This window comes from Triturus cristatus, chromosome 5_2 (genome assembly GCF_964204655.1).
Source record: "Triturus cristatus chromosome 5_2, aTriCri1.1, whole genome shotgun sequence".
NCBI lineage: Eukaryota > Metazoa > Chordata > Amphibia > Caudata > Salamandridae > Triturus > Triturus cristatus.
This window is the reverse complement of record NC_140588.1, coordinates 11443170-11460411: the sequence shown is the minus strand read 5'-3', so window position 1 is coordinate 11460411 and position 17242 is coordinate 11443170. Positions and strand designations below refer to the sequence as shown.

Genomic DNA, 17242 nt, shown 5'->3' with positions numbered 1-17242 from the left:
CTGGCGCCAACTGGGATCCAGGCCTGCGGCGTCTGGACTGGAGTCGATGACGGCGCCAGGGCTGGAGCCGCCGGCTCGCTAGGCCTCCCAGTCGAGCCTGCGGGGCCCGAAGGCGCGCCGGCAGGTGTCGACGGCGGAGCCAGGTTCCTCATGGCCACAAGGAAGTCCCTGACCTCCGCCGGAGTCGCGTCAGACCCAGGGACCGGAGGGTATGGGATCGGACAGGACTCCTGCAGCTCCGACGGAGCCGCACGGTTGGTGCCACCCGAACCCTCAGCCAAGTCGCGCGACCGGCGAGGGGAGCCAGAAGAGCGATGTCGCCTCTTCGACTTCTTGCTGTGCTTCGACTTACCGGATTGCGAAGACTTTGACCCCGACGAGCGGAGATGGCTGCGGCTCCGCGACCGGTCCCTCGACCTCCTCCTCGACCGGGACCTTGAGCCGAATGCCGGAACTCGAGCAGCTTGCGGGACCTCTCCCGCCTGGCCTTCGAAGTCAAAGCCCGGCAGTCGAGGCACGACTCGGCATCGTGGTCGGCCCCAAGGCAATAGAGGCACTGGCGGTGGTGATCCGTTACCGACATCAGTCGGTGACAGGTGTCACAAGCTTTGATGCCAGACATCCCTATTGGCACCAGAGTCGAGGTCGACGAAGAATGGAACCAAAAGAGTTAAAAAAGTTTAGACAAAAAATGACTAAAAGGGTATGCTCTTCCCGGATCGGCTCTTACTGGCGCAGAAAAAAGAAGAACTGACATCAGCGCGCGAGGGCGGCGTCTAAGTACTCTGACGACATCATCCCGGCGATCACAACGCGGACGACGGACGCAGAGCCGCAGATGACGCCTAGCGACGTGCGAGGGTATTGCTGACGAAAAATCTTTCCGGATCCAGCCTGACGCCTGGGGATATTCTAAGGTGAGGAATCTAACTAACGTGTTTCTTTCAGATTTTACCTTTAAATGGTTCTATTTTAAGCCAGTGCTGAATACGGCTCACTTAGTGGTAAGTAAGTGTAAACTAGCATAATCCTTGCCTCCAGTCCAGAAAAAATATGAAAAATGTCTTAGTTATCGTAACAGAAAGTTTCAATATCATTGAGGACTCGGAGGCGAGGATTACCCCACCAGCAGAGTCATTATCCAGACAACCCTCCCCGTAACTCGTAAAGTTTTGGACTCTTGCATAAATTATACACTGTTGATAATTCAATAGAGACTGCTTATGCATACCATGTGTATTGTTACATCTGTGCGGATAGCCATTGGCATGCTGGTAGCCTTACCGAATCCATCAATGGTCAACTGATACTTTTGTCTCTTGTTACCAGGAGCAGAGAATGGAAAGTTGGATTCTTAGGAACAGAGCTGGGAGTGACTTGTGTGACAGAAGAGGAGTTGGTGTCAGAGGCGAAGGACTATGCTGGTGATATCAGCTTCTGATTGGACACCTGTTGGATTATGGGACTGCTGGACATCGTTTGTTTTTACCATTCCCAGTGTTCCATGGGAAATGTGGTTCTGTTTGATGAATAAAAAGGGCTGCAATCGAATAGAGTGGAGAAAGGAAACCATAAACCTCGCCTCTGAGTCCTTAATAGAATTTAAACTTTCTATTACGACAGCTAGCACATTTTTCAGTAGCATCCACACAGAACGGTTATCCTGAGTTAAGGTCAGCTTATCTCTAGTGAAACTAGTGTGAGGGTTCTGAGGTACAGCTTTAGTGAAAGAGAAGTCAGAATGGCATAACCCTGTGGAGGGTAAACTATAAGTTTGTGCTGCATTTTATATGTGCTTACATAGTGCATTAGCCATGCCTCAGTCAATCTCGATACACACCTACCTTGAGACTAAAAAACACTGTTACACAGAATCTATGAAAAGCACACAAGGAGAAAAAATATTACCCCAAATAGAGGAACTGAACTGATTTTACTACTGGGCCCATAGGCATTCCTCATTCCAAGAGCGCAGACAAATAAATGCCACACCACACTATACATTTCGCTGCCACCAAACACGTCTCTCCATAGTCTGGTTCGCTGGATTTGTATGTTCCCTCGCTACTATGCTTGGAGATACAGTTTGTGAACATCCGCTTGCCATCAGAGATTGGTGCGCTACCGAGAAAGGTTAACGGAAACATTGGGCATCCTCAGCGAACTTGCAGACTGAGGGAAATGCAAGAGGCCAAGTCATGAAAATCAAAAACGACAGGACGGCACATCCATGGGCACAGAGGATGAAGTTTCATTTAAACACAATCTAATGATTTTCTTGGCTTTTTTCTATACATTTCCAGCAGAATATTATGCCTTGTTGTACATGACTAGTTGGAGTGGATTCTTTTAACTTTACACACTAAGGGCATATGTATCAAGCCTTTTTCCCGTTTGCAAACGGGCAGATTCTCAGAATCGGCCCGTTTGCGAACTGGAAAAAGCCTTTTGGGGTGTATCATCCCAAAAGGCCATCGCAAAATAGAGAACTGCAAAATTTGCGATTCTCTATTTTGCTAATGCAATTAAGGAATTGCAAAATTGCGATTCCTTTAATGCAATTCTGGAAGCACCAGAAATTTGCTATTTGGCCTTAAGGAATTGCAAATTACCACCAACTTCAAGTTGGTGGTAATTTGCTATTTTCTTTAAAAAAGCTCTTTTTTGATTTTTTAAAAGTGCCATGTCGCACATACATGTGGCATGTATGTGCGCAAAATGTGCACACATGCATATTTCAGGGGTGCAACAGGGTGTCCTTTTGGCACACTTGAAATTGCATTCTGAATTTGCGATTCTCTAATTGGTAATCGCAAATTTCATTCCTATGGGACCTAGCTCATAGGAATGAATGGGAAGGTATTCCTTAATTGCGAATCTCAATTTGCAATTCGCAAATAAGGAATATGTAGGATTCGCAAAATGTGTAGCAAATCCTACATACATTGCATTTTGCGATTCTCTAATTGCGATTCGCTAAAAATCACAATTTGAGAATCACAAAACTCTTTTTTGATACATATAGCCCTTGCTTTCTAATATAGCTAATTGTCAAGAATAAGAGCATTATCTACATATTTTCCCACTATGTAGTGATATTAGTTTCATCATGTGATATTATTGCGTACTATATAGAAAATTCACATATCACTCGATACGGGGGAGAGGGCTAGGCACCGTACAAATGCCGGGAATATATGCTCTTTATAACATAAAACACTGTACAAAGGGAAGGGTAAACAACCTACGAGTTACAATAATATATAACAAAAGTTAAGATATACAATACATTCCTTTATTTAAACATGGCTAGGTGCGATTATGCAGATGCACAAAGGAATATGAAAACAGTATATTTTCTTATTTACATTAAAATAATTTCTGACCTTTTTGATGTCAATGTCATCCAAATGGTTCTGAATGAACTGCACTGTTGCGTTGAAATCAGCCTGGTTAAATTCATACGGTATATTCCATCCAAGTGGTCCAAACTTGCGTCTCTCCTGAACTGTAGAATGTAAGAATGCTACAGCATAAAGCATTGGTTTCCATTGCACCATATTGTTGATATCCAGGAGATCTTGGCTTACACCTGGCAGACCCAATAAAAGCATATTAGCAAGGAATTACCAGCCATAATGTCATTACTCAATAATTTCTCAACAATTGTGCATATCCTAGGCATCCATTTTCTTTAGCGATCCGCGACTGACAATGTGATACTGGTAAAGGCTTTTCTTAAATAAAACTAAACCACCATGACCTATTTTACTTCCATTTTCTAAAGCAGGGCTCTCCAACCTTTTCTGTATTAACCCCTTCGCTGCTAGGCATTTTCCACCCCTGTACTAAGCCTTTTTTGGCTATTTGGGGTAGTTTGCGCTTAGGCCCCTGTAACTTTTTGATCACATAAGGTACCCACGCCAAATTTGCGTCCATTTTTTCCAACATCATGGGGATTCTAAAGGTACCCAGGGTTTGTGGATTCCCCTGGAGGGGACCCAGAAATTATCCAAAATACAGGTACATTTTGGTTTTTTGGGGAAAAATTGGAAAAAAGGGCTACAGATGAAAGTGTCTGTTTTTTTCCTGCAAATGGTATCAAAAAGGGGTTGTGGTGCTGAAATCACCATCTTCCCAGCTTTCACGGACAAGCAGACTTTTGACAGAAAACCAACATTTTTTACACAGTTATGGCATTTTTCTGGGACGTAGCCTATTTTTGCTATTTTTTGTGCGTTCAACCTCCTTCCAGTTAATGGTAGAAATGGGTATGAAAGCAATAATGGATCCTGGAAAACTATACATTTTAGAAAAGTAGGCAAAATTCTGAATTAAGCAAGGGGCCATTTGTGTAGATCCTTCAAGGTTTCTTTATAGAAACTAACCGTTAAATATAAGAAAAATTGAAAATTAGTTGGAAAAAAACGGCCATTTGTGTCAACGTTTTTACCTGTAACTTCTTCTAATTATGACTGTTTGAAAGCAATATACTGTTACATCCCCTGAACCTCTCTTGTTGTAGGTATATATAGGGCTTGTAGGTTCACCAAGAACCTGACAAACCCAGAGCCAATAACTGAGCAATGTCTTGCAATGGTTTATTATGTGCCGGGTATATAGCAATTAATTTGGGAAAATATATACATGGAAAAATCGGTATGAGAGACACCTATGTATTTCTGAAATTGAAACAAAATATAGAGTTTAGAAACAGTAGATATTGCACATTTCCGAAATTGTGAGTACCCATACAAGCATAAGAATTATAGGTCATTTTTCAAAATGACTTATTTTTTACACATTGTCTTTCCTTTGGAAGGCAGAAATGCATCGAAAGTCAATAGGTAATAACAGTTGCTCTACAATTCTGTGTTACCCTAAGTCTCACTTGTGTGGGTAGGCCTAGTGACCGCAACAGGAAACGGCTCAAAACGCAACGTGGACACACTTTATTTTTACAGTGAAAACTGACCCTTTTTTTGCAAAGTGCCTAGCTGTAGATTTTGAACCCTAGCTCTGCCGGCACCTAGGGAAACCTAGAAAACCTATACATTTTTAAAAACTAGACACCACGGGGAATATAGGATGGGGTGACTTTGATTGGCTCTCACCAGGTTCTGTTACCCAGATCCCTTGCAAACCTAAACATTTGTCCATAAAAACACATTTTCCTAACATTTCTGTGGTGGAAAGTTCTGGAATGTGCGTGGATCCACAAAATTCCACCCACCCCGCGTTCCCCAAAGTCTTCCGAGAAAAATGGTACCTCACTTGTTTGGGTAGGCCTAGTGCCCATGACATGAAACGACCCAAAACCCAACGTGGACACACCACATTTTCACAGTGAAAACAGACCCTTTTTTGGAACGTGCCTAGCTGTAGATTTTGAAGTCTAACTCTTCCAGCACCTAGGGAAACCTTGCAAACCTATACATTTCTGAAAACTAGACACCCAGGGGAATCCAGGATGGGGTGACTTGACTGGCTCTCACCAGGTTCTCTTACCCAGAAACCCTTGCAAACCTCACACTTTGTAAAAAAAAAAAAAAACATTTTCCTCACAGTTCTGAGGTGGAAAGTTCTGGAATCTGTGTGGATCCACGAAATTGCACCCACCTCCCATTCCCCAAAGTCTTCCGAGAAAAATGGTACCTCACTTGTGTGGGTAGGCCTAGTGCCCGCGACAGGAAACGTCCCAAAACGCAACGTGGACACACTACATTTTACAGTGAAAACTAACACCATTTTGCAAAGTACCTACCAGTAGATTTTGAACCCTAGCTCTGCCGGCACCTAGGAAAACCTAGCAAACCTATACATTTTTGAAAACTAGACACCCAGGGGAATCCAGGATGGGGTGACTTGTCTGGCTCTCACCAGGATCTGTTACCCAGAATCCCTTACAAACCTCCAAATTTGTAAAAAAAACATTTTTCTCACATTTCTGTAGTGGAAAGTTCTGGAATCTGCGTGGATCCACAAAATCCCCCCCCCCCCCCCGCATTCCCCACAGTCTTCCGATAAAATTGGTATCTCACTTGTGTGGGTGGGGCAAGTACCCGCGACAGGCAATGGCCCAAGACCTATTAAACCAACATCAAAATTACCTATCACAAAACAACCTGGTTTTGCAAGGGGGGTCCCATGAGTTTTTGGCCCTGGGCTTGGCGGCCATCTAGGGAAACCTACCAAACCTACACATTTATGAAAACTAGACACCCGGGGGAGTCCAGCAAGGTATAGATTGCGTGGGTCCCCCAACATTTCTTTTATTTCTTTTTTTTATTGATTGTGCAGCTTGTAACAGTGAAAATAAACAACTCTAGTATGGGGCACAGCAGTTCAGCTAGGTCAAGCAATTTTTCATGAATTTAAAACAAAACATTCAGCAATAGAAACACCCCCCCAACTCTGGCACTTGAATGTATCTATGGAACCCCTTGAGACAGATAAATGTAGACATAAACACTGATCATTAGGTCAACCCCCCTCCCCCATTCAAGTATTTAGTACAGTAGTACGGTTCCTTACATTAAATCTGGCTTGCCTAAAAGGTACCCCATTAGTGGAGCCCAGAAATCCTTAGGGCACGAGGCTTCGGGCAAGTCCTCTGCATAGATCCCAAGTTGGTCCCTGCAATACAGTAGGTCTCGGATCCACCTTTTTACTGTTGGTAAAGCCTTGGTCCCCCAGCATTGCGTAATCGCCCATTTGGCAAACAACGTGGAGATTGCCACCAGCCGTCTATTGCATGGCTTGAGATTTTTCACCCACCCCAAAATGAGACATCAGGTGTACATGGCACAGACTCCAGCACCACCTCCGCGAGCACATTCACAATCTTAACCCAGAAGGCCTGAATGCCAGCACAGCCCCATGCAAGAGGCAAGAAATCTGCATCCTCCTGTCCAAAGCGCATGGAATTAGCACTGTCCCGCAGCCCGAATCTGCGCAGCTGAACGGGGGTATAATAGATCTGATGTAAATATTTGAAGTCTATGATGCAGAGGTTACAATTCGCAGTCAGGCGTCCCGTTAGGTTGCAGCAAAATGTCCAAGCATCCAGGGAGAGGGTGTCCCCTAGTGCTGTGTTCCATTTATTATAGGAGGGATTGTATAGGGGGTCTTGCTCCCTCTGAGAAGCATTATATAGTCTGGTAATCAAGCCACTTTGGGAGTCGCTGGCTACCAATGTCTGTAGTGCCAGTAACGTTTTCAGTTCAGCTGGATAAGCAGGATATACTAAACGGACAGCCTGTCTCATACGCACATAAGTGAATCCAAACATCAGATCCGGACCCCGCCCCTCCTGTATAGTGGTAAGAGATCTGAACTGGCTGTGTCTATACAGGTAACCTAATTTTGCAATTCTTACGCCTGCCAGTGTGTGCAGCGCTGCCTGCTCCTGGGCGGCAGAGATGTGTGGGTGTGCCGCAATCGGTAGCTTCGGGGCATAGAGGTAGCTCAGCTGCGCCGCTTAGCCAAGGCCTGCCAGGCCTACGCTGTGCAAAGTATCGGATTGATCTCTGTCTGCAGTCCTCCATGTCCGCCCATAAAGGTCGCCGCTACCAGCGGCACAGGGAGGATTGAGTCTGCCTCCACTGCTACATGCGGCTGACGCCGCTGCGGATAAAACCAAAAAGGCGCAAATTGTGTCTGAGCACACAAACAGTAAAGCCGCAGGTCAGGGGCTTTGAATACTCCCCTCTCAAATGGCTGTACCAGCACTTCCCAACAGCAGAGGGGATTCTTACCGCCCCATACAAAGGAGAGCAAGGCTGATTGAAGCGTGTTAGAAAGTGCAAGGTTGAGGCGAATCGGAATATTAATAAACAAATAGAGAAGCTTTGGCAGGATCGTCATCTTGATGACTGCTATTCGATCGGCTGAAGAAAGCGGCAGTGCGGCCCACCGTGCCGCCCGATCAGTGATTTTAGTGATGGCGTGGCCATAGTTCATGGCAATTACTGTTTCGGGGTCTCGATGTAGCCACACACCCAGATACCGAACCGGGTCAGTAAACCACACAAGGGGGAAGTCCAAATCCACCTCACGTGTACCAGCCGTTAATAGGAACACCGTGGATTTTGCCCAGTTGATACCCAGGTCCGATTACTGTTCAAACTTTACGTACTCTCGCAGCAATGCAGATAAATATGTGGCCGGCTCTCTGACATATAACATCATGTCGTCCGCATACAACGAGACCACCAACGGACGTTGACAGAACCGCAGCGCTGCCTGAGCATGCCGCTGATGCAATTTACAGGCCAGTGGCTCAAGTGCGAGGGTGAAAAGGATTGGCGACAGAGGGCAGCCCTGTCGCGTGCCCCTGTAGATCGGGAAGGCATCAGTCACGGAGCCATTCACACGTATTTGGGCCCGTGGCTCAGAGTATAACAGGTGAACCCACTTAAGGAAAAAGGGTGGCAGACCCATGAGCAGTGGGACGGTAAACATATATTCCCATTGTAGGGAATCAAATGCCTTCGCCGGCATCAAGTATGACCGCCATAGCCTGGAAGTCCGAATCAGAGTAGTGCAGGGTAGCAAACACAGTGCGAAGGTTGTGCATGGTTGATCTAGCAGGGACAAACCCCGAATGGTCGGGTAGGACCAGATTAGGAACTAAAGGCTGGAGCCTACTGGCAATCATTTTCGGCAGAATTTTGGCATCAATGTTGATCATGGAGAGCAGCCTGTAGGAGTCACAGGCATTGGCCGCCTTGTCTGGTGTCAAAAGCGTTAACTAAAAGGGCCTCCCTAAGAGTGGGCGGGAGTATACCAGAGTCATGCCTCCGCAGAGACATCTAGGGGCTAGATCTTCCGCATAGGCCTTGTAAAACTCACTCGGGAGCTCATCAAGGCCCGCGGCTTTACTTGTTGGGAGTGACATGATGGCTGGTTTGACATCGTCGACATCAAATGGCTGCGTGAGGTATTCACGCTAGTTTAACGATAGCCAGCCAAGCGCGATATCATCAAGATAAGAGTTAACATCTGCTGCCGGAGCATGCGGTCGCCTGCCATAAAGTCCAGAGTAATAGGCCAGCACCACCGTGCTTATCTCCGGTGTGGTGTAGTGTGCCTTGCCCTCCTCATCAAGTACTTTAGTAATGTAGTCTTGGCTTCGAGGCACCGCAAGTTTTTGCACAAGAGAGTGGCTAGGTCTTCCCCCCTCGCCGTAATAGCGCGCTGTACTACGACACAACCTAGGGGCCGTTTCCTGGTCCACTGTGTCATTGTGCTCAGTGACCAGTTTCCGTATCGCAGCCAGCTTTTCTGTAACCGGTTGTCTATCATAGTCACGTTCCAGAGTGGATATTTCCGCCGTTGTTCTGCGACAGAGGTCCTTCAAGACCCCAGCCTGCGCACCAATACATACACCGTGTATTGTGACTTAAAACGCTTCCCAAATCACGCCTATGCTATCTACAGTGCCCTCATTTTCCTTAAAGAAATTGCTAATCACCTCTCCCACATCACTCTTGAATACCGGATCAGACAATGAAGATTCACACTCAGGGATGCGCAGTTCGAGTAATACCGGAGAGTGATCTGATAATGTCTTCGCCAAGTGCCGAACGTCAGTAACCCACGTACAGACGACCTCGGACGCAAGCCAACGGTCCAAGTGGGACCAGGTACCATGGACTGTAGATACAAAGGTGCTCTCCCTTGCCCCAGGATGTTGCAGCCGCTATACGTCGTGTATGTCCCCAGCCTCTAATAGACCTAGCAGTGCATCCGTTGCGAGTCTATGTCGGGGGACTCTACCAACCAACCTGTCCACCTGCACATCTAGACAAGTATTAAAGTCACCCCCCCCATAGAACTGCGACAGGAGGGAAGCTGGAAATACGGTGCCACACATCTGCAAAGAAGGGGTGGTCATCAACATTTGGTCCATACACATTCACCAGCAACACTTCCGCACTGCCAAGCCTGCCATGCACCAGCACGAGTCTGCCTTGATCGTCAATTTTCGAGCCTAGTATAGTGAAGGGGACCCCATTATTGATTAGAATGAGCACTCAGCGGGAATATGAAGAGAATGAGGATGCAATACAGACCCCCGCCCAGCGCGCGGTTATATTCTTATCAGTGTGTGATGTAAGATGCGTCTCTTGTAGAAATGCTACCTGGACACCTAGGGCCCGATTCACAGAACTAACTTAAGACAAAATCCTAAACTTACTACCATTTTGGTATTCACAGAAGGCACTTACTCATTTTGGTATTCACAGAAGGCACTTACTCATTTCGGTATTCACAGAAGTTAGGAGTCCTAACTTTAGGACTCCTAAATGCCTTCTGTGAATACCGAAAGTCTTAAAATTAGGATTTTTCTCAGTTTAGTAGTAGTATAGTTAGGAATCCTAACTTTAGGACTCCTAAATGCCTTCTGTGAATACCGAAAGTCTTAAAATTAGGATTTTTCTCAATTTAGTAGTCCTAAATCTAAACTTAGGACTACTAAATTGAGAAAAATCCTAATTTTAAGACTTTCGGTATTCACAGAAGGCATTTAGGAGTCCTAAAGTTAGGAGTCCTAACTATACTACTACTAAACTGAGAAAAATCCTAATTTTAAGGCTTTCGGTATTCACAGAAGGCATTTAGGAGTCCTAAAGTTAGGAGTCCTAAACTTAGGACTACTAAATTGAGAAAAATCCTAATTTTAAGACTTTCGGTATTCACAGAAGGCATTTAGGAGTCCTAAAGTTAGGAGTCCTAACTATACTACTACTAAACTGAGAAAAATCCTAATTTTAAGACTTTCGGTATTCACAGAAGGCATTTAGGAGTCCTAAAGTTAGGACTCCTAACTTCTGTGAATACCGAAATGAGTAAGTGCCTTCTGTGAATACCAAAATGAGTAAGTGCCTTCTGTGAATACCAAAATGGTAGTAAGTTTAGGATTTTGTCTTAAGTTAGTTCTGTGAATCGGGCCCCCTACCTGTCCAGATGGGCTAGAACAGAGCAAATCTTCTTGGGCATATGTAAACAACGCACATTCCATGTGAGGAGTTTTATGTTACCACCCATGTCCTGTGGTGGAGGATGTAGTTAGAACAGTGTAATGTTGAGTTACCGTAATGTGCCGCCAGGGTTCAACAACCTTGCCACTCAAAAGTGCCATCCAACCTTCCCCCTCAAACCCCCCCCCACCCACTTCAGCGGCCCCAACGTGCCGAAGCCATCCCTCCCCAGAGCAAACAAACCCCAACAATAAGATCTAACAGCTCGAAACAAGTGGGGTACTCCCATGTGGGGAACGCCAGAGAGCTACTTGCCTCCGACGAGGTAGGAGCCGGCTGATCAGGACTATATACCTGTGCTAAATGAATTGACATGAAAAACAAAATACAGAGTGCATCAGTTGCAATCGCCTTGTGGGGATCAGTGCCCCTGCAGCAGGTGTATAAGAAAGAACATTAAATGTTTGCAGCATAGTGAGAACAGCTCATAAACCAACATATAGGGGCAGCAGACAGAAGCCCAGTCCACCACCACGGGACCAATCACTGCTCCTCCTCATCATGATCAACTTGGGCCACTCGTCAACGTCGTTTCAGTTACATGGCGTGCTCCATCTCCGCCATGGGGGTGGAGAACATTTTTGACTCTCCCACCTGGCCGATACATAAGTAGGCGGAATACAGCATGGCATAAGAAATACCCTCAGACTGGCGAAATTTTGTATCAAGAACCTGTACTTCCAGAGCACCAGTGTCACAATAGTTCATCTGATGTGGGGGGTCGTAAAGGACCGAACATAAGCTTGTGCCCCCGCATGTGGGATAGGAAACCAAGAAATACAGGCTATCACCACTCCACTAGCAGTCGCCTACTTGAGGAATAAAATGACACATGTGGAGCATGATATAACATAACCCTCAGGGCCAATCAATCCACGCCATCGTGACGACCCCCTGAACAAAATTATATGACATCTAGCATAAGCCCAGGGCCAGATCTGCTAATATGGTAGGGAGCAATAATCTAACTTGGTGTCATGGTGTGACCCATGATGCAGGGCGCTAACATCGACATAGTACATCACCACTCAGTCCGTTTCTGCTCCTCCTCGTCTGATTCAGCCGGGATCTCACGGCGCCATCTCTTCTGCTTTTTCATGTGCTCCATCGCTGCCTTGGAGGTAGTGAACATTTTGAAGTTTCCCTCTTGTCCAATCCGTAAGCGGGCAGGGTACAGCATGGCGTAAGGAATGCCCTCAGACTGCAGGAGTTTCTTCACAGCACCAAACTCTTGCTGCACCGCCTGTACTGTACCGCGACGGTAAAGTCAGGGAAGAAAGACAGGGAATTTGCCTGGTGGGTGATGGTGCCCTTGTCCCTGGCGAGTCTCAGTATAGCGTCCCAGTCCCGGTAGTTTAATAGCCGAGCAATTATAGGGCGAGGTGGGGCATCCGGTACCGGCCTCACTGCCAGACCGCGGTGAGCTCGCTCGACTATAAATATTGCGGACAAGTTCTCTGGGCCGAAGATATTCTTGATCAGCACCTCGATGAAGGTCTCCATCCTGCCTGTATTGGTGGACTCCAGCAGGCCAGTAATTCTAATCTTATTGCGATGGGACCTAGCCTCCAAATCTTCATTTTTCACTTGTATAAGCGCCAGTACCTTTTCCATGCCGTTGGCCTTGTCCACGATCATTCTGAGGCCATCCTCATTAGTGGAGACCCTCTGTTCTATCTCCCCCATTCTCGCATTCTGCTTTTCCATCTGGGAGGATTTATGGTCAATGTCGGTGATTAATTGCCGACATGTTCCCCTCTAGAGCCTGAAGACTCTTCTGCATGGCTATCAGCGTCATCTCCAGTGTGGAGGGGCCATTGCCCTGAGAGTCTGCCTCCGAGTCAGAGGCTGCTTTTTACTGCGATTTGGTAGTTTTGTGCACCTCAAATGTGAGGCGAGGTTGTGACCTGTCTGTTTTCCCCATGTTGCCTAGTAGGCCGGGCAAGATTTGAAAGCAACAGGCTGTGTTGCGGCTTGGCACTGGTACGAAGATCTCGGGGCCCGTGCTATTAATAGGTTCCCGCAAGCAAGCTGCAAAGTGTCATTTAAGGTCTATGCAGCAATCACACAGGGTGCCTGGGCCAGTACAGGGCTATAAGTGCCAGTCTGTAGTATGGTGAATACCTCCACGCTAGTGGTGCTCAATAGTGCCAGTGTCTCTCAAGTATCAGCAGTTGGGTGCAGAGATCCACCACCAGAAGGATGACCAGTATGAAATGGCTGGTCTCCACGAGAGAGGAGCTCCAGTATTTCACCCACACCGCCTTGTGCACGCAGGACCCACAACCTCGCCGACCTTTGCATGCCTGTTGCGGCACGAGAGAAATGCGGGTATTTGTGCCAGTATACAGATGCGACGCGGCGCCGCCCTCTCCGCCTCCCGCTCCGCAGACAGGCAGCAGCTTGCAGAGCACGGCCCAGCGCCTAGGCCCACACCTGCTGCCGCAGCCGCAGACCTAAGCAAGGCCGCACCCCCACTCACCACCACCCGCTGTGAGCACCGGCAACCTTTCTGGAGGCCCAGCAGCACGGAGCTCCAACCACCCTCCCTCCAGTCGTCAGGGCCGATAAATCCACGATGTGTGGGATGCCAGCCCTCCAGATAGTCAGAGCCCCGGGGCCCCGCTGCTCAGTCCCTGCAATGTTGTCCCCAGTCACAGAAGCTCCCCACAGAGCCTGCCGGCCCCCCGCCGTCACAGAGCCCCGCCACCAGCAGTAATCCCGCAGAGGCCCACAGCCAGGCGCGCACACCTCCCACCGGTTTCCAGTTGTCACGGTCGATCGGCTGCTGCAGCCTCCGTTCGACAGCTCACCATGCAACTTCGCTCAGCTGCAGCTACTCGTCTCCGGCTCTCTGCACTCCAGCCAGCGGGCCGGCTCAGTCCCAGATGCTGTTGGCCGCCATGTTGTTGGCCGCCAGGGGGGTCCAATCTTCTGCGATAGCAGCCACTACAGAGGCTCCCAAGTGTCATCGAACTACCAGCCAGAGGTACGGGTGTCATGCCGTTCAGGGCGACCCTTTTTAGGAATGTGATGCGTCACTTTTTTCTCAAATTTCTGTGTGGGAAAGTTCTGGAATCTATGTGGATCCACAAATTTCCTACCACCCAGCGTTTCCCCAGGTCTCCCGATAAAAATGATACCTCACTTGCATGGGTGGGTCAGGTACCCGCAACAGGCAAGGGCCCAAAACGTATTGAGTAGACATCAAAATTACCGATCACAAAACAACCTGGTTTTGTAAGGGGGGTCACCTGGGTGTTTGTCCCTGGGCTCGGCGGCCATCTTGGAAATTACCAAACCCACACATTTTTGAAAACTAGACACCTGGGGGAGTCCAGTAAGGCATGGCTTGCGTGGATCCCCCAACGTTTTCCTACCCAGAATGCCCTGCAAACCTCACATTTAGCTTAAAAAAGCCACATGTTCGACATATTTTTGGGTGGAATCACCATGCCGGCACAAATGTCCTACCCCACAGCGTTCCCCTCAGTCTCCCGAGGAAAATGATACCTCACTTGTGTGGGTGAGGCAAGGGCCTGTGACTGGGAAGAGCCCAAAACATAGGAAACAAGGGTATAGCACCGAGAATTCTAAGCGCTAAATTTTTTAAAAAATACGTTTTTAGCCAATTCTGCAATGAACACCCACACAAGTGAGGTACCACCCCTAATTATGATAAACAATACTAAATCTCTGGTATCAATTGGGGTTTCTGCCCCCCGGGGGCAGATTGGGGGCTATTGCCCCCATCTACCCTCCAGAATGGCAGAAAGACTGTCATTTTGCTGCAGGGGGTGGGGGCATAGCCATGCCAATATTGGGCAGCCCCCACCCCTATTACACAGTAAAAAAAAATCCTGGTATCTAGTGGGTTTTCTACCCCCCCAGGGGCAGAAAGACTGAATATGGCCCAAAGCAAATGGGGGGAGCAAAGGCCCTTGCCCAAGTGCCCCCCTGGGGTGATCCCCAAGCAGGGATTCACTAGGGAAGGGTACCATTGGAAAGGATTCTCCCCTTTCCAATGATATTGGACGGGGGAGATTCTCCCCTTTCCAACGATACCTCTCTCAAGTGTTTCGGTGCTCGGGGGGCTGAGATAGCCCCACGAGCACTGAAACATAGTTTCATTTTCAATCTAATGACGACAGCGCGGAATGGTTCCGTCAAGAGCACAGGAACCATTCCGTCATGAGCAGCGAAGGGGCTAAGAGCTACTTGTGTTTAATGAAAAATCCTCCCAAGCCACTTATATTGCACATGTAGCAGTAATCGCATCAGACAAGATTACACTTGTGGGCACCATATGCAAGATTACTAGCAGTGAACATCTCTGTGCTGTAGGCACGGTTGCCAGCAATAATGTTAAAATGTGGAATGGCTTTACATAGGTAATATATAACAGCCACAGCTTCAAGGCAACCAGTATCAAGTTAATAATAGTAATAGTCTCCCCAACACCTTTTGGTTTTTACCACTCAAATATCAGCAGTTCATTTGGAATTTCAACAGTTTTTCTCGAAGCATCAGATTACGAATTCTGAAATTACACACATTTTTGTTCCAAATATACGCTTTTCAATTTTGGTAAACCTATATTAGCTCATCCAAGCAAAAGCTTTGAATATTGTTCTCTGGGCTGCCTGATCTAAAGTATTGTCCGTGTAGTCTGCAACAAAATGCCACAACCCATGCAAGTCTACCGCCTAAAGGTCGTTTCTTAAGTCAGCAATGTAAACTTGTATACATATATCGAGAACATTAACGAACAAGTTACTTACATTCGGTAACGATATATCTGTAACTCCACCCCCTGCCATCATTCCAGGATGGCCCATCCTGTCAGGATGGCGTAGCTTGTCACACATAAGCCCCTTTTGTCCCCATGTCTGGATGGAATACACATCCCACATCAGGAGAACCATTCACAGTCATGTGACCCTGGACACAAGCAGATAGGCCCACTGGTTTAGGCACAGAAAATGCCAACTTCTTAAAAGTGGTGCACAAGAGTGTACCCGGCTACTTCATAATTTAACTGCTTGCCAGTTAAAGCAATGATCACTGGATTCAATCCAACTCGATCTGGTTATTTATTTAACCTTTTAACATCTCATTTTATAAATCTTTTCTTTTTTCAGATAGTCTGATATGACATAAACACTCCTTCATTCAAGGGTAAATATACAATACAAATAAAAACAACGACCTGAATATACATTTAACATTCCTATATGTGAAACAAAACAAATTCCATATATTCCCTGGAACCAATCGCAAAATATGTGGATATTCTTTTAAAGCCATTTTTAGTTGGAGTCCAGCCATACTTGATAGATACCACTGACTTCATCAATAAAGTGGAGGGCCATGCAATTTAAAAGACAACCTTCCCTATGGACAATTACTGCAAATTCGCAGGATTCCAATTTTTTGTGAACAAATGACGAACTGGGGCTACTCAAAGAAAACATTGGAGTATGCTACCAAAAGTGCCTGGTTCACTCCCAGGGAGGCCCTCCTCCCAAAAAAATTTCAACCACCCCTTGAAAGAATGGTTTGTGTCTCCACATTTGGCACTGACACCAATAAATCCTGGCAAATTATTTAAAAAAATTGGCATTTACTAGATAACCTGGAATGTCCATTTGAGAAGCGGCTATTCGCTATGAAAAAGAACACAAGCATTGGGCAACAAATAGTAAGAGCAGATCTATTTCCAGTGCGACAGAAGAACGAGTTACTTACCTTCGGTAACGATATATCTGTAAGAAACATTAGTTAGTTAGATTCCTTACCTTAGAATATCCCCAGGCGTCAGGTTGGATCCGGAAAGATTTTTCGTCAGCAACACCCTTACGTCCGTCATCGGTGTTGTGATCGCCGGGATGACGTCGTTGGAGTACTTAGACGCCGCCCTCGCGCGCTGACATCAGTTCTTGTACATAGCTTTCCGCGCCAGGAACGCAGAGCCATGCAAGATACCGACACTGGTGCCATGAATCTAGGGCCCTGAAAGGGTTGACCTTAACCCTAGATGTCAGTTCGCAGAACGGGGAGGATGGGTGGGACGGTAAGGAATCTAACTAACTTGTTCTTCTGAAAGAAACACGTTAGTTAGATTCCTTACCTTAGAATAGATACCCCAGCAATACCAACCACGGTGGTGGGTCTACGAACCAAGATCACACCAGGAA

General features: G+C 46.8%; 1 protein-coding gene across 1 annotated transcript in view; it reads right to left on the bottom strand.

Annotated features, from left to right (window-relative positions):
- The window catches only part of DNAH5 (dynein axonemal heavy chain 5), a 5853083-nt gene that overhangs the window by 561678 nt on the left and 5274163 nt on the right, over window positions 1-17242 (bottom strand). The window contains exon 73 of the mRNA XM_085606747.1: window positions 3387-3592. Coding sequence (XP_085462873.1) covers window positions 3387-3592 — 206 coding nt within the window. The remainder of the gene's footprint in view (window positions 1-3386; window positions 3593-17242) is intronic.